General features: G+C 47.7%; 1 protein-coding gene across 4 annotated transcripts in view; it reads left to right on the top strand.

Annotated features, from left to right (window-relative positions):
- Nucleotides 1-23,719, top strand: part of MALT1 (MALT1 paracaspase) — a 183,583-nt gene that overhangs the window by 143,600 nt on the left and 16,264 nt on the right. For all 4 annotated transcript variants that reach the window (XM_063959446.1, XM_063959435.1, XM_063959428.1 and 1 more), the window contains 3 exons: nt 4,065-4,242; nt 5,940-6,014; nt 22,801-22,928. In XM_063959446.1, coding sequence (XP_063815516.1) covers nt 4,065-4,242; nt 5,940-6,014; nt 22,801-22,928 — 381 coding nt within the window. The remainder of the gene's footprint in view (nt 1-4,064; nt 4,243-5,939; nt 6,015-22,800; nt 22,929-23,719) is intronic.

The following is a 23,719-nucleotide window of genomic DNA, read 5'->3' as shown; positions in this document are numbered from 1 at the left end:
AATCCAGATTTCGGCCTTAATAATTTTCTTCCAGAAACAGTTGGCTTCCCTCCCTGAGGTTCAGGCGTTCTTGAAGGGTGTTCTGCACATCCAACCGCCCTTTGTGCCTCCCTCGGCACCTTGGGATCTCAACGTGGTGTTGCAGTTTCTACAATCAGAATGGTTTGAGCCTTTACAGGAGGTTGACATAAAGTTTCTTACGTGGAAGACCGTTTCACTGTTGGCCTTAGGTTCCGCAAGGCGTGTGTCGGAACTGGGGGCGTTGTCTCACAAAAGCCCCTATTTGATTTTTCATGAAGATAGAGCTGAACTCAGAACTCGTCAGCAATATCTTCCTAAGGTGGTGTCTGCGTTTCATATCAACCAACCTATTGTGGTTCCGGTGCTTACGGACACCTCTGTTACCTCAAAGTCCTTGGATGTTGTGAGGGCTTTGAAGATCTATGTGACGCAGACAGCTCGTCATAGAAAATCTGACTCGCTGTTTGTTCTCTATGATCCCCAGAAAATTGGGTGTCCTGCTTCAAAGCAGTCTACTGCTCGCTGGATCAGACTTACTATCCAGCAGGCTTATTCATCGGCAGGATTGCCGGTTCCTAAAGTACAGGCCCACTCTACTAGGTCGGTGGGTTCTTCCGGGGTGGCTGCCCGGGGTGTCTCGGCTTTACAGCTCTGCCGAGCAGCTACTTGGTTGGGTTCGAACACGTTTGTAAAGTTCTACGTGTTCGATACTTTGGCCTCTGAGGACCTTTAGTTTGGTCAGTCAGTTCTGCAGGAACCTCAGCACTCTCCCACCCAGTTTGGGAGCTTTGGTACATCACCATGGTACTAATGTGGACACCAGTATCCTCTAGGACGTAAGAGAAAATCGGATTTTCCTTACCTACCAGTAAATCCTTTTCTCGTAGTCCGTAGAGGATACTGGGCGCCTGCCCGGTGCTTCGTGTTTCCTGCACTGTTACTTCGTTAAGTATTATTGTTGGTTCAGCTGTTGCTGTTCCTGTTCAAGTTTGGTTAGCGTGGCTTTCCTCTAGTTTGTGTGTGCTGGTTCAAATCTAATCACTGATCTGTTATATCCTTCTTCAGGATATGTCTGTCTCCTCGGGCACAGTTTCTAGACTGAGTCTGGTAGGAGGGGCATCGAGGGAGGAGCCAGTGTACACTATTGGTTTCTTAAAGTGCCCAAGGCTCCTAGTGCATCCGTCTATACCCCATGGTACTAATGTGGACCCCAGTATCCTCTACAGACTACGAGAAAAGGATTTACCGGTAGGTAATTAAAATCCTATTTTCTTGGTGCTGGTGGTGTATGCGCAGCATAGTATACATGGCATTCATAAAGTATTCACCCCCTTTGTCTTTTTACCTATTTTGTTACAACCTGTAATTTTATTTTATTTTTATCTTTATTTTATGTGATGGAACTGCACAAAATAGTCTAAGTTGGTGACGTGAAATGAGAAAAATGTATATAAAAAATAATTTTTATAAATAAAAATTTGAAAATTGGCATGTGCATATGTATTCACCCCCTTTGCTATGAAGCCCCTCAAAAGTTCTGGCGTAACCAATTACCTTCAGAAGTCACATAATTAGTGAAATTAAGTCCACCTGTGTGCAATCTAAGTGTCACATGATCTGTCAGTATAAACACACCTTTTCTGAAAGGCCCCAGAGGCTGCAACACCACTAAGCAAGAGGCATCACAGCATGAAGACCAAGGAGCTCTCCAAACAAGTCAGGGACAAAGTTGTTGAGAAGTACAAGTCAGGGTTGGGTTATAAAAAAAATATCCAAATCTTTGATGATCCCCCAAAGCACCATCAAATCCATCATCTTCAAATGGAAAGAACATGGTACCACAACAAACCTGCCAAGAGAGGGCCGGGCCACCAAAACTCACAGACCGGGCAAGGAGGGCATTAATCAGAGAGACAGCACAGAGGCCAAAGGTAACCCTGAAGGAGCTGCAGAGTTCCACAGCAGAGACTGGTGTATCTGCGCATGGGACCACAATAAGCCATATACTCCATAGAGCTGGGCTTTATGGAAGAGTGCCCAGAAAAAAGCCATTACTTAGTGTTAAAAATAAGAAGGCACATTTTGAGTTTGCCAAAATGCATGTGAACGACTCCCCAAATGTTTGGCGGAAGGTGCTCTGGTCAGATGAGACTAAAATTGAACTTTTCGGCCACCAAGGAAAACGCTATGTCTGGCGCAAACCCAACACATCCCATCACCCCAAGAACACCATCCCCACAGTGAAACGTGGTGGCAGCATCATGGCGTGGGGATGTTTTTCAGCAGCAGGGATTGGGAAACTGTTTCGAGTCGAGGGAAAGATGGATGGTGCTAAATACAGGGATATTCTTGAGCAAAACCTGTTTCAGTCTGCTTGTGATTTGAGACTGGGACGGAGGTTCACCTTCCAGCAGGACAATGACCCGAAGCATACTGCTAAAGCAACACTCAAGTGGTTTAAGGGGAAACATTTAAATGTGTTGGGATGGCCTAGTCAAAGCCCAGATCTCAATCCAATTGAGAATCTGTGGTCAGACTTGAAGATTGCTGTTCACAAGCGGAAACCATCCAACATGAAGGAGCTGGAGCAGTTTTGCCTTGAGGAATGGGCAAAAATACCAGTGGCAAGATGCGGAAAGCTCATAGAGACTTATCCAAATGACTTGCTGCTGTAATTGCCGCAAAAGATGGCTCTACAAAGTACTGACTTTAGGGGGGTGAATAGTTCTGCACGCTGAAGTTTTCTGTTATTTTGTCCTATTTGTTGTTTGCTTCACAATAAATTTAAAAAAAACATCTTCAAAGTTGTAGCCATGTTCTGTGAATGAAATGATGCAAACCTTCAAACAATCCATTTTAATTCCAGGCTGTGAGGCAACAAAACATGAAAAATGCAAAGGGGGGTGAATACTTAAGTAAGGCACTGTAAATAGTTTAGTTTGCAGAGACAACTATCCAGTAATCTGTGTGCAGTCTCTGCCCCTCCCCCCCCCCCCCCCCTTCCCACCCGCGGCACCTTGGAATACGCACTGTGCCAGGCTATACTGCTCAGAGTGCGTGGGACATTCCAGCAGTGGGGGTAAAAACCCAAACTCATAGAGCTCTCCTCCAAAGATAAGACTGCCCCATCTAACTGTGGGCTTCCTGGAGGAGTGACCCATTACATTTTTTTCCATCGGTTAATAGCAAAAACATTCCTGTAGTCTGGGATATAATTAGGCACAAAGATGTCCTGATTCCCAAACATAGGGGGTCATTCCGAGTTGATCGCTCGCTGCCGATTTTCGCAGCGCAGCGATCTGGTAAAAAAATGGCAAAACTGCGCATGCGTATGCGCCGCAAGAGCATCGTTGTTGTGCACTGGATCTAGCGAAGAATCCATTCACACAGCCGATCACAAGGAGATTGACAGGAAGAGGGTGTTTATGGGTGTCAACTGACCGTTTTCTGGGAGTGTTTGGAAAAACGCAGGCGTTTGCAGGGCGGGTGTCTGACGTCAATTCCGGGACCTCCGTCGCTGGATTCATCGCACAGGATAAGTAACTACAGGGTTGGTCTTGTTCTGCACAAAATGTTTTTGTACCGCTCGGCTGCACAGGCGTTCACACACTTGCAAAGTGAAAATACACTCCCCCTGTGGGCGGCGACTATGCATTTGCATGGCTGCTAAAAGTAGCTAGCGAGTGATCAACTCGGAATGACCCCTGTAGAACGTTGGGTGGTTATGTGTCTCCCTTACACGTATGATATCCAGTGCCTATGGCGCCACCAGGACGTGGCCCTGGGGCCTCATTCAGAGTTGTACCATAACAAGAAATTGTAGCGCGCGACTACGTTAGTGTACACTGATGCATGTGCAGTGCGACTTAGACGCTTGCGCTGTTTACAGATAATCTCTCAGCTGCAAAAACTCCGGCATATCGTACGTTTCTGAATCTGACCCTCATTTAGATTTGTTATCCAATTCTTCATTTATTTATTCTGTTCTCAAAAACTAGTTAGAAAACACACTTATGTGATGGTGACTGTATCCTGACTTGCAGGGCTGCTGTACTATGCCGGCCATGGTTATGAAAACTTTGGGAATAGTTTTATGGTTCCGATTGATGCTCCGAAGCCGTACCGATCCTCCAACTGCTTGTGCGTCCAGAGCATCCTGAAACTAATGCAGGAGAAGGAGACCGGCCTTAATGTGTTTCTGCTGGACATGTGCCGGAAAAGGTGAGTAATGACCGCCACACAGCGCGTCCATCAGCGTGTAGCGATTACCGCCTCAGTAAGTGAGAGCGCGGGTGACATTTGACCACACAGTGGAAAGGTCATTATTTTTACAAGACAGTGAAGGAATTACCTTGTAATGACAGTGCTAATAATGGGGGTCATTCCGAGTTGTTCGCACTGTAAATTTCTTCGCATCGCAGCGATTTTCCGCTTAGTGCGCATGCGCAATGTCTGCACTGCGACTGCGCCAAGTAAATTTGCTATGCAGTTAGGAATTTTACTCACGGTTTTTTCTTCGTTCTGGTGATCGTAATGTGATTGGCAGGAAGTGGGTGTTTCTGGGCGGAAACTGGCCGTTTTATAGGTGTGTGTGAAAAAACGCTGCCGTTTCTGGGAAAAACGCGGGAGTGGCTGGAGAAACGGAGGAGTGTCTGGGCGAACGCTGGGTGTGTTTGTGACGTCAAACCAGGAACGACAAGCACTGAACTGATCGCAGATGCCGAGTAAGTCTCGAGTTACTCAGAAACTGCACAGAGATGTCTTATCGCAATATTGCGAATCTTTCGTTCGCAATTTTAAGAAGCTAAGATTCACTCCCAGTAGGCGGCGGCTTAGCGTGTGCAAAGCTGCTAAAAGCAGCTTGCGAGCGAACAACTCGGAATGACCACCAATGACAGAGGTAAGGTGACCAGTGGCAATTCAGCTGTGCAGGCGCAAAACAGAGCATGCCAACCTCTGACAGACTATGCTGGGACTTGTAGTTCCACAACGGATTGGGATGCCAGCAGTTGCTGAACCCCACCAGAGTAAATCTACTTTGATCTGTAGAGTGTAAGCCTGCGAGCAGGACCCTCTTACCTCTCTGTCTGTCTGTTATTACCCAGTCTCGTACTAAGCTTTGGAGAGAGACAAAGTGGAAAGAGATAAAGTACCAGTCAATCAGCTCCTAACTGTCATTTTTTTAAACACAGCCAGTAACATGACATTTAGGAGCTGATTGGCCGGTACTTTATCTCTCTCCACTTTATCACTCTCCAAAGCTTAGTACATAGGGGGTCATTCCGAGTTGATCGCTAGCTGCCGTTGTTCGCAGCGCAGCAATCAGTGAAAAAAACGGCGAATCTGCGCGACGTACGGGTACAAAGAGCATCGTGGTTTTGCACAGGTTCTAGCGAAGCTTTCAGTCGCACGGCCGAATGCAGGAAGATTGACATGAAGTGGGTGTTTCTGGGTGTCAACCGACTGTTTTCAGGGAGTGCTTAGAAAGACGCAGGCGTGTCGGGAAAAACGCAGGTGCGACTGGGCGAATGCTGGGCGGGTGTGAGACGCCAAAAGACGTCCCTCCGTCGCTAGAATCAATGCACACAAAGAGTAACTACAGGGCTGGTCTTGTTTTGCACAAAATGATTTTGCAGGCGCTCTGCCGCACAAGCGTTCGCACTCCTGCAAAGCTGAAATACACTCCCCGGTGGGCGGCCACAATGCGTTTGCACGGCTGCTAAAAACTGCTAGCAAGCGATCAACTCGGAATAACCCCCATAGACCCCATAATCATTAATTAGTGTCTGCATTTTGTTGCTATCCAAGATTGTTACTGCTGATCCGATGGTAAAGACTCAGAATAACCTTATACTCTCCTTACATCTATAGTATTCAGAACATGTGTCAGTCATCATATATAATGTGTCTCATTGCAGAAACCAGTATGATAATACTATCCTGATTCCAGAGAACCTGCAGGTGACGGCAAACATTGTCTTTGGATATGCCACGTAAGTTACGGTTTGCGTGTCAGATTTCCCAGCTGTTTGGTGTTTATAGTTCTGGGGACTCTTCTGAATGAATCTTCAATTGTCTAACAAAATATTAGAAATTACTTTACATATAAAAGAAGAACAAAACAGCATATACCGCACCAGTAATAGTAACAGAATAACAGATTATATAGCAATACTACAATATATGTCATTAGGAAATCATACACAGATGTGATTATAATAAGATTTTATGAAATGTTTCATATTTTGCTGTCCCGGCTGAGTTTTTAGTCGCCGACTAAGAGCCTTATTGAGACCCAAACGCTGCTGTGTGTTTTCGCACAGCGGGCGATTGGGTCTGAACTGCGCATGCGTATGCACCGCAATGCGCAGGCACGCCGGTCCGCAGGGACAGAGAGCGCCGGTCAGCGACGGGATGGTGCGAACAAAGCGATCGCACGGGCGATCGCAAGGTGACTGACAGGAAGAGTCCGTTTGCGGGTGGCAACTGACCATTTTAGAGGGGTGTCCGGGAAAACACAGGAGGATCCAGGCGTTTGGAAGGAGGGTTTCTGACGTCAGCTCCGGCCCCGATCATCGCAGCGGCTGAGTAAGCCCTGGGCTGTACAGAGACTGCACAAACTTTTGTTTGTGCAGCTAGTCTCTGCACATGCGATCGCACCCTTGCACAGCGACTACCCCCTCCCCCTGTAGGCGGTGACTACCTGATCGCAGGGATGCAAAAAACGCACCGTAGCGATCAGGTCTGAATTAAGGCCCTAAATCTCTTTAGCAACCGCAGTGAAAGCCATGACACCTACAGGTGACAAACAAGAAAGTTAGTAAATACCTATGGAAGGGAACATTGTGATGAAAAGAGGTCATGAAAATTTGGTTTTTCTGTTAAATAGGTTGGAAATGCTTTTGGTTGCAAATATCTGGACTGTCCTGGGGTCATGTTATGGCCACTTCTCAAGCCTTTAGAAGCGTTCCACATTTGTATTTGTGTCCACTGCTTACTGCTATCCCCGGTAACTGCAGGTCTTCCTCGGATGTGTGTTATACAAAGGGTAGAATATCATTTTCTCCACCGAATTGAGTCTAACTAAAGTAGATAGGGGGTCATTCCAAGTTGATCACTAGCTGCCGTTGTTCACAGCGCAGCGATCAGGCTAAAAATCGGCATTTCTGCGCATCGTACTTTCACAAAAGCCGATGCAGTTTTACACAGGGTCTAGCGATGGTTTTCAGTCGCACTGCTGGCCGCAGAGTGATTGACAGGAAGTGGGTGTTTTTGGGCGGAAACTGACCGTTTTCGGGGAGTGTGTGAAAAAACGCAGGCATGTCGGTTAAAAACGCAGGCGTGGCTGGCCGAACGCAGGGCGTGTTTGTGATGTCAAAACAGGAACTAAATAGTCTGAAGTGATCGCTAGCTAGGAGTAAGTCTCGAGCTACCCTGAAACTGCACAATCTTTTTCTCTTAGGTCCGAGAGGATGCTGGGGACTCCGTAAGGACCATGGGGATAGACGGGCTCCGCAGGAGACATGGGCACTAAAAAGAACTTTAGATATGGGTGTGCACTGGTTCCCCCCTCTATGCCCCTCCTCCAGACCTCAGTTTGATACTGGGGCCAGAGGAGACTGGGTGCATTACAGGGAGCTCTCCTGAGTTTCCTGAAAATAAATAATTTTTGTTAGGTTTTTTATTTTCAGGGAGCCTGCTGGCAACAGGCTCCCTGCATCGAGGGACTGAGGAGAGAGAAGCAGACCTACTTAACTGCTAGGCACTGCTTCTTAGGCTACTGGACACCATTAGCTCCAGAGGCAGTCGGAACGCAGGTCTCTCCTAGCTGTTTGTCCCGGAGCCGCGCCGCCGTCTTCAGAGGCGGCAGAAGACTTCAGATCTTCATAGAGGTAACGCTGCGCGCCATTGCTCCCACACAACACACACAGGGCAGGCACTGTAAGGGCGCAGGGGGGGCGCCCTGGGCAGCAATTTAAACCTCTGTTCTGGCTATATAGGACATACATGGGCTCTGCACTGTATAGTCTAACATCCCCCGCCAGTTTAAACGAAATCGAGCGGGACCGAAGCCTGCCGCTGAGGGGGCGGAGCTTGATCCTCAGCACTCACCAGCGCTATTTTCTCCACAGCACACTGCAGAGAAGCTGGCTCCCCGGAATCTCCCCTGCTGAACACGGTGACAGAAGGTTGGAAAGAAGGGGGGGGGGAGGGGGGCACATAATTTGGCGCAGTGTTATATATTTAAGAAATAAAGCGCTATCTGGGTAATTTTTTTCCATGGGTCATTGGCGCTGGGTGTGTGCTGGCATACTCTCTCTCTGTCTCTCCAAAGGGTCTTGTGGGGGAACTGTCTCCAGATAGAGAATTCCCTGAGTGTGTGGTGTGTCGGTACGCGTGTGTCGGCATGTCTGAAGCAGAAGGCTCTTATAGGGAGGAGGTGGAGCAAATGAGTGTGGTGTCTCCGTCGGCAACGCCGACACCTGAATGGTTGGATATGTAGAATGTTTTAAATGCAAATGTGAATTTATTGCACAAAAGGTTGGACAAAGCTGAGTCCAGGGACTGTACAGGGACTGTAGCCCTGCCTTTCACTATGTCACAGGGACCTTCTGGGTCTCAAAAGCGCCCACTATCCCAAATAGTAGACACTGATACCGACACGGATTCTGAGTCCAGTGTCGATTACGATGATGCAAAGTTGCAGCCAAAAATGGCTAAAAGTATTCATTATATGATTATTGCTATAAAAGAGGTGTTGCATATCACGGATGAACCCTCTGTCCCTGACACGAGGGTACACATGTTTAAAGAAAAGAAACCTGAGGTAACCTTTCCTCCATCTCATGAGCTGAACGAATTATTTGAAAAGGCTTGGGATTCTCCAGATAAAAGACTGCAGATTCCCAAAAGGATTCTTATGGCGTATCCTTTCCCGGCTAAGGACAGGATACGGTGGGAATCCTCCCCAAGGGTGGACAAAGCATTGACACGCTTATCCAAAAAGGTACCGCTGCCATCTCAAGATACGGCAACCCTCAAGGATCCTGCTGATCGCAGGCAGGAGACTACCTTGAAGTCTATTTGCACACATACTGGTACCTTACTCAGACCGGCGATAGCGTCGGCTTGGGTTTGTAGTGCTGTAGCGGCGTGGACAGATACCTTATCTGCTGATATAGATTCGCTGGATAAGGAAACCATTTTATTGACCCTGGGTCATATTAAAGATGCTGTCCTATATATGAGATATGCTCAGAGAGACATTGGCCTACTGGGTTCCAGAGCCAACGCTATGGCGATTTCGGCTAGGCGAGCCCTATGGACCCGACAATGGACGGGCGATGCCGACTCGAAGAGGCATATGGAGGTTTTACCTTACAAGGGTGAGGAATTATTTGGGGAAGGTCTCACGGGCCTAGTTTCCACGGTTACGGCAGGTAAATCAACTTTTTTGCCTTATGTTTCCTCACAGCCTAAGAAAACGGCACATTATCAGATGCAGTCCTTTCGGTCGCATAAACCCAAGAGAGTGCTGGGATCTTCCTTTCTTGCCAGAGGTAAGGGCAAGGGGAAAAAGCTGCCAGCCACAGCTAGTTCCCAGGAGCAGAAGTCCTCCCCGGCCTCTACAAAATCCACCGCATGACGCTTGGGCTCCGCTGAGGGAGTCCGCCCCAGTGGGGGCACGTCTTCGACTTTTCAGCCACGTCTGGGTTCAATCACAGGTGGACCCCTGGGCAATAGAAATTGTTTCCCAGGATTACAAGCTGGAATTCGAAGAGGTGCCTCCTCGCCGGTTTTTCAAATTGGCCCTGCTGGCTTCTCCCCCAGAGAGGGAGATAGTGTTAAAGGCTATTCAAAAATTGTGTCTTCAACAAGTGGTGGTCAAAGTCCCCCTGCTGCAGCAGGGAAAGGGTATTACTCAACCCTGTTTGTAGTCCCGAAACCGGACGGTTCGGTCAGGCCCATTTTGAATTTAAAATCCTTAAACCCATACTTAAAAAGGTTCAAGTTCAAGATGGAGTCGCTCAGAGCGGTCATCGCCAGCCTGGAAGGGGGGGGAATTATATGGTGTCCCTGGACATAAAGGATGCATACCTTCATGTCCCCATATATCCGCCTCATCAGGCGTTCCTGAGGTTTGCTGTACAGGATTGTCATTACCAATTTCAGACGTTGCCGTTTGGGCTTTCCACGGCCCCGAGGATTTTCATCAAGGTAATGGCGGAAATGATGGTGCTCCTGCGCAAGCAGGGTGTCACAATTATCCCGTACTTGGACGATCTCCTAATAAAAGCGAGATCGAGAGAACAGTTGCTGAACAGCGTATCACTCTCCCTGAGGGTGTTGCAACAGCACGGCTGGATTCTCATTATCCCAAAGTCACAGTTGATTCCAACGACTCGTTTGCCCTTCTTAGGCATGATTCTGGATACAGACCAGAAAAGGGTTTATCTTCCGATGGAAAAGGCCCAAGAACTCATTTCTTTGGTCAGGGACCTATTGAAGCCAACGAGGTTGTCGGTGCATCACTGCACTCAAGTTCTGGGAAAGATGGTGGCGACTTACGAGGCCATTCCATTCGGCAGGTTCCATGCGAGAACGTTTCAATGGGACCTTCTGGACAAGTGGTCCGGGTCACATCTACAGATTCATCAGATGATCACCCTGTCCCCCAGGGCCAGGGTATCTCTCCTATGGTGGCTGCAGAGTGCTCACCTTCTGGAGGGTCGCAAGTTCGGCATTCAGGACTGGGTTCTGGTAACCACGGACGCGAGCCTCCGAGGTTGGGGTGCAGTCACACAGGGAAGAAACTTCCAGGGTCTCTGGTCAAGCCAGGAGGCTTGTCTTCACATCAACGTATTGGAGTTGAGGGCCATATACAATGCCCTTCGACAAGCGGAAAATTTGCTTCGCGACCTACCGGTTCTGATCCAGTACATCACCGCAGTGGCCCATGTAAACCGCCAAGGCGGAACAAAGAGCAGAGTGGCAATGGCGGAAGCCACCAGGATTCTTTGCTGGGCGGAAAATCATGTAAGCGCCCTGACAGCAGTCCTTATTCCGGGAGTAGACAACTGGGAAGCAGACTTCCTCAGCAGACACGATCTACATACAGGAGAGTGGGTACTTCATCAGGAAGTCTTCGCAGAGATTGCAAGTCGGTGGGGACTGCCTCAGATAGACATGATGGCGTCACGCCTCAACAAGAAACTACCGAAGTATTGCGCCAGGTCGAGGGACCCTCAGGCAGTGGCGGTGGACGCCCTGGTGACTCCATGGGTGTTTCAGTCGGTCTATGTGTTCCCTCCTCTTCCGCTCATCTTAAAGATATTGAGAATCATAAGACGAAGAGGAGTACAGACTATTCTCATTGTTCCAGATTGGCCGCGAAGGACCTGGTATCCGGATCTGCAGGAAATGCTCACAGAAGATCCGTGGCCCCTTCCTCTCAAACGGCTAAGTTTGACGGCATGGCGGTTGAACGCCGGATCCTAGCGGAAAAGGGCATTCCGGATGAGGTCATTCCTACTCTGATAAAGGCTAGGAAAGACGTGACAGCGAAACATTATCACCGTATATGGAGAAAGTACGTATCTTGGTGTGAGTCCAGGAATGCTCCTCCGCAAGAATTCCATTTGGGCCGTTTCCTTCACTTCCTACAAACTGGAGTGAATTTGGGTCTAAAATTAGGCTTATTAAGGTTCAGATTTCGGCCCTATCCATTTTCTTTCAGAAGGAACTGGCTTCTCTCCCAGAAGTCCAGACTTTTGTGAAGGGAGTGTTGCATATCCAGCCTCCTTTTGTACCTCCAGTGGCACCCTGGGACCTTAACATGGTGTTGCGGTTCCTTAAGTCTCACTGGTTTGAACCACTTAAAACGGTGGAATTAAAATATCTCACTTGGAAAGTGGTCATGTTGTTGGCCTTGGCATCAGCAAGGCGAGTGTCGGAGTTGGCGGCTTTATCTCACAAAAGCCCCTATCTGATTTTCCATGTGGATAGAGCAGAGTTGCGGACTCATCCTCAATTTTTGCCCAAGGTGGTTTCTGCTTTTCATATGAACCAACCTATTGTGGTACCTGTGGCTACACGGGACTTGGAGGATTCCGAGTCCCTTGATGTGGTCAGGGCATTGAAAATTTATGTGGCCAGAACGGCCCGGGTTAGGAAAACAGAGGCACTGTTTGTCCTGTATGCAGCCGACAAGGTTGGCGCTCCTGCTTCGAAGCAGACTATTGCTCGCTGGATCTGTAACACGATTCAGCAGGCTCATTCTACGGCTGGATTGCCGTTACCAAATTCTGTAAAGGCCCATTCCACTAGGAAGGTGGGCTCTTCTTGGGCGGCTGCCCGAGGTGTCTCGGCTTTACAGCTGTGCTGAGCTGCTACTTGGTCGGGTTCAAACACCTTTGCGAAGTTCTACAAGTTTGATACCCTGGCTGATGAGGACCTCATGTTTGCTCAATTGGTGCTGCAGAGTCATCCGCACTCTCCCGCCCGTTTTGGAGCTTTGGTATAATCCCCATGGTCCTTACGGAGTCCCCAGCATCCTCTGGGACGTAAGAGAAAATAAGATTTTAAACCTACCGGCAAATCTTTTTCTCCTAGTCCATAGAGGATGCTGGGCACCCATCCCAGTGCGAACTACATCTGCAAGACTTGTATATAGTTTTTGCTTACTTAAGGGTTATGTTACAGTTTTGATCAGTCTCGGTCTGATGCTGTTTGGCTTCATGCTGTTAACTGGTTCGTATATTCCATGTTATACGGTGTGGATGGTGTGGGCTGATATGAATCTTGCCCTTAGATTAACAAAAATCCTTTCCTCGTACTGTCCGTCTCCTCTGGGCAGTTTCTCTAACTGAGGTCTGGAGGAGGGGCATAGAGGGAGGAGCCAGTGCACACCCATATCTATAGGTTCTTTTTAGTGCCCATGTCTCCTGCGGAGCCCGTCTATCCCCATGGTCCTTACGGAGCCCCAGCATCCTCTACGGACTAAGAGAAAAAGATTTACCGGTAGGTTTAAAATCTTATTTCTCTGACGTCCTAGTGGATGCTGGGAACTCCGTAAGGACCATGGGGAATAGACGGGCTCCGCAGGAGACTGGGCACTCTAAAAGAAAGATTAGGTACTATCTGGTGTGCACTGGCTCCTCCCTCTATGCCACTCCTCCAGACCTCAGTTAGATTTCTGTGCCCGGCCGAGCTGGATGCACACTAGGGGCTCTCCTGAGCTCCTAGAAAGAAAGTATATGTTAGGTTTTTTATTTTACAGTGAGACCTGCTGGCAACAGGCTCACTGCAACGAGGGACTAAGGGGAGAAGAAGCGAACCTACCTGCTTGCAGCTAGCTTGGGCTTCTTAGGCTACTGGACACCATTAGCTCCATAGGGATTGACCGCAGGACCAGTCCTTGGTGTTCGTTCCCGGAGCCGCGCCGCCGTCCCCCTTACAGAGCCAGAAGCATGAAGATGGTCCGGAAAAATCGGCGGCAGAAGACTTCAGTCTTCACCAAGGTAGCGCACAGCACTGCAGCTGTGCGCCATTGCTCCTCATACACACTTCACATCCGGTCACTGAGGGTGCAGGGCGCTGGGGGGGGGCGCCCTGAGCAGCAATAAAAACACCTTGGCTGGCAAAATAATCACAATATATAGCCCCAGAGGCTATATATGTGATAATTACCCCTGCCAGAATCCATAAAAAAGCGGGAGAAAAGTCAGCGAAAAAGGGGCGGAGCTATCTCCCTCGGCACACTGGCGCCATTTTCTCTTCACAGTGTAGCTGGAAGACAGCTCCCCAGGCTCTCCCCTGTAGTTTTCAGGCTCAAAGGGTTAAAAAGAGAGGGGGGGCACAAAATTTAGGCGCAATATTGTTTATACAAGCAGCTATTGGGGAAAATTCACTCTGTGATAGTGTTTATCCCTACATTATATAGCGCTCTGGTGTGTGCTGGCATACTCTCTCTCTGTCTCCCCAAAGGGCTGTGTGGGGTCCTGTCCTCAGTCAGAGCATTCCCTGTGTGTGTGCGGTGTGTCGGTACGGCTGTGTCGACATGTTTGATGAGGAGGCTTATGTGGAGGCGGAGCAGATGCCGATAAATGGGATGTCGCCCCTGTGGGCCGACACCAGAGTGGATGGATAGGTGGAAGGTATTAACCGACAGTGTCAACTCCTTACATAAAAGGCTGGATGACGTAACAGCTATGGGACAGCCGGCTTCTCAGCCCGCGCCTGCCCAGGCGTCTCAAAGGCCATCAGGGGCTCAAAAACGCCCGCTCCCTCAGATGGCAGACACAGATGTCGACACGGAGTCTGACTCCAGTGTCGACGAGGTTGAGACATATACACAATCCACTAGGAACATCCGTTACATGATCCCGGCAATAAAAAATGTGTTACACATTTCTGACATTAACCCAAGTACCACTAAAAAAGGGTTTTATGTTTGGGGAGAAAAAGCAGGCAGTGTTTTGTTCCCCCATCAAATGAGTGAATGAAGTGTGAAAAAGCGTGGGTTCCCCCGATAAGAAAGTGGTAATTTCTAAAAAGTTACTGATGGCGTACCTTTTCCCGCCAGAGGATAAGTTACGCTGGGAGATATCCCCTAGGGTGGATAAGGCGCTCACACGTTTGTCAAAAAAGGTGGCACTGCCGTCTTAGGATACGGCCACTTTGAAGGTACCTGCTGATAAAAAGCAGGAGGCTATCCTGAAGTCTGTATTTACACACTCAGGTACTAGACTGAGACCTGCAGATAGTGCTGCTGCAGCGTGGCCTGTAACCCTGTCAAACAGGGATACTATTTTGCGAAGATAAGTCGTCGTCTTATATATGAGGGATGCACAGAGGGATATTTTGCCGGCTGGCATCCAGAATTAATGCAATGGCCATTCTGTCAGGAGGGTATTAGAGACCCCACACTGGACAGGTGATGCTGACTTTAAAAGGCACATAGAGCCTTATAAGGGTGAGGAAATGTTTGGGGATGGTCTCTGGGACCTCGTATCCACAGCAACAGCTGGGAAGAAATTTTTTTACCTCAGGTTTCCTCACAGCCTAAGAAAGCACTGTATTATCAGGTACAGTCCTTTCGGCTTCAGAAAAGCAAGCGGGTCAAAGGCGTGGCCTTTCTGCGCAGAGACGAGGGAAGAGGGAAAAAGCTGCACCAGTCAGCCAGTTCCCAGAATCAAAATTCTTCCTCCGCTTCCTCTGAGTCCACCGCATGACGCGGGGGCTCCACAGGCGTAGCCAGGTACGGTGGGGGGCCGCCTCAAAAATTTCAGCGATCAGTGGGCTCGCTCACAGGTGGATCCCTGGATCCTTCAAGTAGTATCTCAGGGGTACAGGCTGGAATTCGAGGCGTCTCCCCCCCGCCGTTTCCTCAAATCTGCCTTGCCGACAACTCCCTCAGGCAGGGAGGCTGTGCTAGAGGCATATTCACAAGCTGTATTCCCAGCAGGTGATAGTCAAGGTGCCCCTACTTCAACAAGGACGGGGTTACTATTCCACACTGTTTGTGGTACCGAAACCGGACGGTTCGGTGAGACCCATTTTAAATTTGAAGTCCTTGAACACATACATAAAAAAATTCAAGTTCAAGATGGAATCGCTCAGGGCGGTTATTGCAAGTTTGGAGGAGGGGGATTACATGGTATCCCTGGACATCAAGGATGCTTACCTACATGTCTCCATTTACCATCCTCACCAGGAGTACCTCAGATTTGTGGTACAGGATTGCCATTACCAATTCCAAACACTGCCGTTTGGACTGTCCACGGCACCGAGGGTCTTTACCAAGGTAATGGCAGAAATGATGATACTCCTTCGAAAAAAGGGAGTTTTTAATTATCCCGTACTTGGACGATCTCCTTATAAAGGCGAGGTCCATGGAGCAGTTGTTGGTCGGAGTAGCACTATCTCGGGAGTGCTACAACAGCACGGATGGATTCTATACACACAGCTGGTTCCTACCACACGCCTGCTGTTCCTGGGGATGGTTCTGGACACAGAACAGAAAAAAAGTGTTTCTCCCGCAGGAGAAAGCCAAGGAGCAGGTATCGGTGCATCACTGCACACGAGTCCTGGGAAAAATGGTAGCTTCTTACGAAGCAAAATTCCATTCGGCAGGTTCCATGCAAGAACCTTTCAGTGGGACCTCTTGGACAAGTGGTCGGAATCGCATCTTCAGATGCATCGGCTGATAACCCTGTCTCCAAGGACCAGGGTATCTCTACTGTGGTGGCTGCAGAGTGCTCATCTTCAAGAGGGCCGCAGATTCGGCATACAGGACTGGGTCCTGGTAACCACGGATGCCAGCCTTCGAGGCTGGGGGGCAGTCACACAGGGAAGAAATTTCCAAGGACTTTGGTCAAGTCAGGAGTCGTCCCTACACATAAATATTCTGGAACTGAGGGCCATTTACAATGCCCTAAGTCTGGCAAGGCCTCTGCTTCAAAACCAGCCGGTACTGATCCAATCAGACAACATCACGGCAGTCGCCCATGTAAACCGACAGGGCGGCACAAGAAGCAGGATGGCGATGGCAGAAGCCACAAGGATTCTCCGATGGGCGGAAAATCACGTCTTAGCACTGTCAGCAGTGTTCATTCCGGGAGTGGACAACTGGGAAGCAGACTTCCTCAGCAGACATGACCTCCACCCGGGAGAGTGGGGACTTCATCCAGAAGTCTTCCAACTGTTGGTAAACCGTTGGGAAAGGCCACAGGTGGACATGATGGCGTCCCGCCTAAACAAAAAAATAGATATTGCGCCAGGTCAGGGGACCCTCAGGCAATAGCTGTGGACGCTCTAGTGACACCGTGGGTGTACCAGTCGGTTTATGTGTTCCCTCCTCTGCCTCTTATACCAAAGGTACTGAGAATAATAAGAAAACGAGGAGTAAGAACGATACTCGTGGTTCCGGATGGGCCAAGAAGAGCGTGGTACCCAGAACTTCAAGAAATAATATCAGAGGACCCATGGCCTCTACCGCTCAGACAGGATCTGCTACAGCAGGGGCCCTGTCTGTTCCAAGACTTACCGCGGCTGCGTTGGACGGCATGGCGGTTGAATTCCGGATCCTAAAGCAAAAGGGCATTCCGGAGGAAGTCATTCCTACGCTGATAAAAGCCAGGAAAGAAGTAACCGCAAACCATTATCACCGTATTTGGCGAAAATATGTTGCGTGGTGTGAGGCCAGGAAGGCCCCAACAGAGGAATTTCAGCTGGGTCGTTTTCTGCACTTCCTACAGTCAGGAGTGACTATGGGCCTAAAATTGGGTTCCATTAAGGTCCAGATTTCGGCTCTGTCGATTTTCTTCCAGAAAGAACTGGCTTCACTGCCTGGAGTTCAGACATTTGTAAAGGGAGTGCTACATATTCAGCCCCTTTTTTGTGCCTTCTGTGGCACCTTGGGATCTCAACGTGGTGTTGAGTTTCTTAAAATCACATTGGTTTGAGCCACTTAAAACTGTGGATTTGAAATATCTCACGTGGAAAGTGGTCATGTTATTGGCCTTGGCTTCGGCCAGGCGTGTGTCAGAATTGGCGGCTTTGTCATGTAAAAGCCCTTATCTGATTTTCCATATGGATAGGGCAGAATTGAGGACTCGTCCCCAGTTTCTCCCTAAGGTGGTATCAGCTTTTCACTTGAACCAACCTATTGTAGTGCCTGCGGCTACTAAGGACTTGGAGGATTCCAAGTTACTGGACGTAGTCAGGGCCTTAAAAATTTATATTTCCAGGACGGCTGGAGTCAGGAAAACTGACTCGTCTTTTATCCTGTAGGCACCCAAAAAAATAGGTGCTCCTGCTTCTAAGCAGACTATTGCTCGCTGAATTTGTAGCACAATTCAGCTGGAGCATTCTGCGGCTGGATTGCCGCATCCTAAATCAGTAACAGCCCATTCCACGAGGAAAGTGGGCTCATCTTGGGCGGCTGCCCGAGGGGTCTCGGCTTTACAACTTTGCCGAGCTGCAACTTGGTCAGGGGCAAACAACGTTTGCTAAATTCTACAAATTTGATACCCTGGCTGAGGAGGACCTTGAGTTCTCTCATTCGGTGCTGCAGAGTCATCCGCACTCTCCCGCCCGTTTGGGAGCTTTGGTATAATCCCCATGGTCCTTACGGAGTTCCCAGCATCCACTAGGACGTCAGAGAAAATAAGATTTTACTCACCGGTAAATCTATTTCTCGTAGTCCGTAGTGGATGCTGGGCGCCCATCCCAAGTGCGGATTGTCTGCAATACTTGTATATAGTTGTTGCCTAACTAAAGGGTTTTTGTTGAGCCATCTGTTGAGAAGCTCAGTTATATTTCATACTGTTAACTGGGTATAGTATCACGAGTTATACGGTGTGATTGGTGTGGCTGGTATGAGTCTTACCCGGGATTCAAAATCCTTCCTTATTGTGTCAGCTCTTCCGGGCACAGTATCCTAACTGAGGTCTGGAGGAGGGGCATAGAGGGAGGAGCCAGTGCACACCAGATAGTACCTAATCTTTCTTTTAGAGTGCCCAGTCTCCTGCGGAGCCCGTCTATTCCCCATGGTCCTTACGGAGTTCCCAGCATCCACTACGGACTACGAGAAATAGATTTACCGGTGAGTAAAATCTTATTTTTTTTGTAGCAGCGCTGCAATCCTTTCGTTCGCACTTCTGCTAAGCTAAAATACACTCCCAGAGGGCGGCGGCTTAGCGTTTGCACTGCTGCTAAAAGCAGCTAGTGAGCGAACAGCTCGGAATGGTTGGCTGTGTGTATCTGTTGTATCATTTTCAGCTCACCTTGTGTAAACGCTTCAAATAATTCAAGGATTTTTGATACTGTATATTGTAATTAGTTTTCATTCTATTTGTGAAGCTATTTCATATTTAAATATTATAGTATTGTATGTAAATATTGTAATAATCAGTAGAATGAGTTTATTCTATTGCGACACTACAAGTGATAATTAAAAAGTTGATCAACTGGTAATTAAAATACTTACCGCACATACTTTTCCTACATACATAGTAAACTAGACTACAAAGACTAAAGTATACAGTGTATACTAAAGGGATAAGTATTTTAATGACTGATTTTCTTCTTTTCTGTGCTTTTTACTTTTTTGTTTTTCGTTTTAAAAATATTACTAAGGTTTTTTATAGCCCACAGATTGTGCAGGTAATAAATACAAAATAGTTCTTAAGTGAGTAAAATAAATAAAGACTACACAGCAATGATATAGTTCTTTTGTGCTTGCGTTGATGGATGTTACAGAATTATGGGCAATAGTACCACCTATAATAACTAATGGAGACCTACATTTCCCAATCAGTAAATTAATAAACTAGAGTACAAACGGTATAAAATTGTAAAAATTTTTACCGGTTTGTTTGATTTTTGTTCTGCATTGAAAATACAACTGGACGGAATTTATCCAATAGCGTAGCAGAGACTAAAATACATTTAAAAAACATATTTTGCTTTGGGTTTTTTTTCCCTAATAAGACATCTAGAATAGAATATACTGTAGTACAGAGGAAGACAGACTTTTGTACTCAGTGATCTACTCTAAAAGTTGAAAAGCGCTCATGATCTACCAAGTAGGCACATTTGCTAGCGGCCAAAAAAGAAAACATGATGTGCCAAAAGATGTGGCATTGCATAAAAAGAGTATGGGGACTGTACCACCAAAATCACGCATTGGCTTCCACAGGGAAAAAAAACATTGCCCCTTACAGGAAAAAAACACATCCCCAGAAGACAAAAAAAAACCTCAAACACTGCCCCACACAGGAAACAGAAACAAAAACAAACACATTGTCCCTCATAGGAAAAAAAACCCGCAAACACATTGTCACCCACAAGACAATAAAACAACCCACACACATTGTCCCCCACAGGAAAATCCCCAAACACATTGTCCCACACAGGATAAACACAAACCCCAGATACATTGAGCCTAATTCAGACCTGATCGCTCGCTAGAGTTTTTTTGCAATGCTGCGAACAGATAGTCACCGCCCATAGGGGAGTGTATTTTCGCTTTACAAGTGTGCGAACGCATGTGTAGCAGAGATGTACAAACAGATCTTGTTCAGTCTCTGAGTAGCCCAGGACTTACTCAGCCGCTGCGAACACTTCAGCCTGTCCGGGACCAGAATTGACGTCAGGAACCCTCCCTGCAAATGCTTGGACACGCCTGCATTTTTCCAACCACTCCCAGAAAACGGTCAGTTGACACCCACAAACAGCTTCTTCCTGTCAATCTCCTTGCGATCGCCTGTGCAAATAGATTCTTCGCACAAACCCATCGCTGAGCGGCAATCCGCGTTGTACCTGTGCGTAGCGCCTGCGCATTGCGTTGCATACTGTTGCGCAGTTCTGACCTGATTGTAGCGCTGAAAAAAAACGCTAGCGAGTGAGCAGGTCTGAATTACCCCCATTGTTCCCAACAGGGAAAACAAACAAACACGTTGTCCCGCACAGGAAAATAAAAACACATTGTTCTCCACAGGAGAAACCCCAAATACATTGGGAGAGATTCAAATGTTTGAAAAGTCAATTGGATGTCTATTTTTCCCTATCTAATAGGAAAAAACAGACACCCAACCGACTTTTCAAACATTTGAATCTCCCCCATTGTCTCCCATAGTTAAAACCCCAAACACGTTGGGCCTAATTCAGAGTTGATTGCAGCAGCAAATTTGTTAGCAGTTGGGCAAAAGCATGTGCACTGCAGGGGGGGGGGGGGGGGGCATATATAACATGTGCAGAGAGAGTTAGATTTGGGTGTGGTGTGTTCAAACTGAAATCTAAATTGCAGTGTAAAAATAAAGCAGCCAGTATTTACCCTGCACAGAAACAAAATAACCCACACAAATCTAACTTTCTCTGCAAATGTTATATCTGCCACACCTGCAGTGCACATGGTTTTTTGCCCAACTGCTACAAATTTACTGCTGCGATCAACTCTGAATAACCCCCATTGTCCTCCACAGGGAAACTAACAAACACAATAGCCCCCAAAGGAAAAAAACACAAACATTTTGTCTCAATAGAAAAAACACAAACACATTGTCCCCCACAAGAAAAACAAACAAATACAGATGTAGCCATGCTCATCATACTGCGATGTGGCATGTATTGCAGTAAAATGTACATTGTCCTCCAAAGGAAAAGCTTCAAACATATTGTCCCCCACATTGAAAACATTGTCCCCCACAGGAAAAACCCAAAACACATTGACCCCACAGGACAAACCCTAAATACATTGTCCCCGAGAGGAAAAACCCCAAACGCATTGTACCCCTGCAGGAAAAAACCCAAACACATTGGCCCCCACAGGAAAAACCCCAAACACATTGGCCCCCACACATTGTCCCTTACAGGAAGAAAAAAACTTCAAACACATTGGCCCCCACAGAGAAAACATTGTCCCCCCACAGGAAAAAAACAAAACACATTGTCCCCCACAAGAGAAACCCCAAATACATTGTCCCCAACAGGAAAAAAACAACGCATTGTCCCCTGCAGGAAAACCCCCAAACACATTGGTCCCCACAGAAAAAAAAAAAAAAACCATTGTCCTTCACAGGAAAGCCCCAAAACACATTGTCCCACACAAGGACAACAAGCAAACACATTGTTCCCTGCAAGAAAAAAACCCAAACACATTGTCCCCCAAAGGGAAAAAAAACACAAGTTATGCTTTTTATCATGGAAAGGTCCCAACGAAATTGTCCATGCCTGTATAAATATATATTTATGTAAAGCAGCCATAATTAAATATAAATTGCCAGCTAAACAAGGGCGATAATAAGCCATCATGTCCATCAGATACCCCCTATTGTATGTATGAATGTGTCACTGACCGCCCTTCGGTCTTCGTATATTCTCATCTACTTGACAGTAAGCACCAGAGTTATAATTATAAAGGGAAGCAGCGTTTTCTGTCGGCTGCAGATTGAATATAGTCCAAGTAACTTCTTTCTGTTTCTGCAGAATACAGGAAATATAAGGTTTTGACGTTTTTAATATTTTTTTACACCTTCATTTTGTGTCGCTTGGAAATCACTGGCGTCATTTACAGTGTATATGACAGCGCGTAAAACCTCCACTAACAGTATTTCTGATTCAATTTAAGTTGAAAAAATGTATCTAATCTTAATGGGGCCTATTCAGTTCTCAGTGGTCAAAGAGGGTACCGTAGAACGGATTCTGAATCGGCTGGCAAGTGGCTGTAATTGCGGAAAGCCGCATAAGCCAGATTTACTACTTACGTAATGTGAGTATCCGTAGGCTGAGTGTGAGGTTCTGCGCAGCTGCTAGCAGGAAGTTGCTCCATGTACTGTCTTTCCGTCCACAGCCCCAACTGTCACCATTGGTAAAGGCACTTGCAGCTCAGGTTCCATGCTTGGGGCTAGAGATCCATCAGGAACAGGATTTCCTTTCCCATACGCACGGCTCAGAATAGCACAGAGCTCTAGCTACAAGCCCACAAGATGGATCTCTCGTGTGCGACCGCCATATCACCATCCAAAAACTCACCCACAAGAACCAAACTTGAGGCATAGGGAAATTACATTTTAAATTCACGCACAATTCCACCGGGCTGCCCGCCTAGAACTATTCAGTGTAATCATTCTCCTCATTGGCCGCTAGTGATACATTGATAGAACTATTAGCATCTGCCAGCCTTTAAATATTCTGGCAGACACTGCACGGGATCATTTGCTTTTTAAATCTCTTTAGTTTTTCATCATACCGTTATTTGTGTATTCATTTCTCTAGGTGCCAAGGTGCGGAAGCTTTTGAAATTCAACATTCAGATCTAGCAAATGGTATTTTTATGAAGTTTTTGAAAAAACGCTTATTAGAGAACAAGAAGATCACCGTTTTGCTGGATCAGGTAGCAGAAGGTGAGAACTGTTTCCCTGCGGGTTATGTAGTGCTGACGTCTGAATGGAACAGTGGAATGCAGATGAGCGCGTCCGTTTGCCTTGTGTTGCCTAAAAGAATAAAAGTCAATTTCTACCATTTATAGGAATTAACAATTGCAGCAGGGCATCTGGACCATACGCATACTGGGGGTCATTCCGAGTTGATCGTAGCTGTGCTAAATGTAGCACAGCTACGATCATTCACACTGACATGCGGGAGGACGCCCAACACGGGGCTAGTCCGCCCCGCATGTCAGTGCCCCCCCCTTCCCTGCAGAAGTGTAAAGGCATCGCACAGCGGCGATGCCTTTGCACTTCAAGAGTAGCTCCCGGCCAGCGCAGCTTTAGCATGCTGGCCGGGAGCTACTCGTCACTCACCGGCCCACAGCGGCTGCGTGTGACATCACGCAGCCGCCACGGCTCGTCCCCCCAACAGTCCGGCCACGCCTGCTTTGGCCGGACCGCTCCCCCTAAACGGCAGCTTAACGCCGCCGTCCAGCCCCCTCCCACCCAGCGACCGCCTCTGCCTCAGAGGCGTTCGTTAGGCAACGACGGCTGCCGTGCGCCGGTGCACTGCGGCGCCGGTGCATGCGCAGTTCCAACCCGATCGCTGCGCTGCGACAAACTGCAGCGAGTGATCGGGTCGGAATGACCCCCACTGTACATGACACAGGTGGGGGTGTCCAGATCTCAAATATCCAGGCAGTCATACATGTCCATGTGTGGTCATTGACCATCTATTACAAGATCAGATCACACATTTCCTGAAA

Source organism: Pseudophryne corroboree, chromosome 1 (assembly GCF_028390025.1).
Source record: "Pseudophryne corroboree isolate aPseCor3 chromosome 1, aPseCor3.hap2, whole genome shotgun sequence".
Lineage (NCBI taxonomy): Eukaryota > Metazoa > Chordata > Amphibia > Anura > Myobatrachidae > Pseudophryne > Pseudophryne corroboree.
This window is presented reverse-complemented; position numbering and strand designations above follow the sequence as displayed.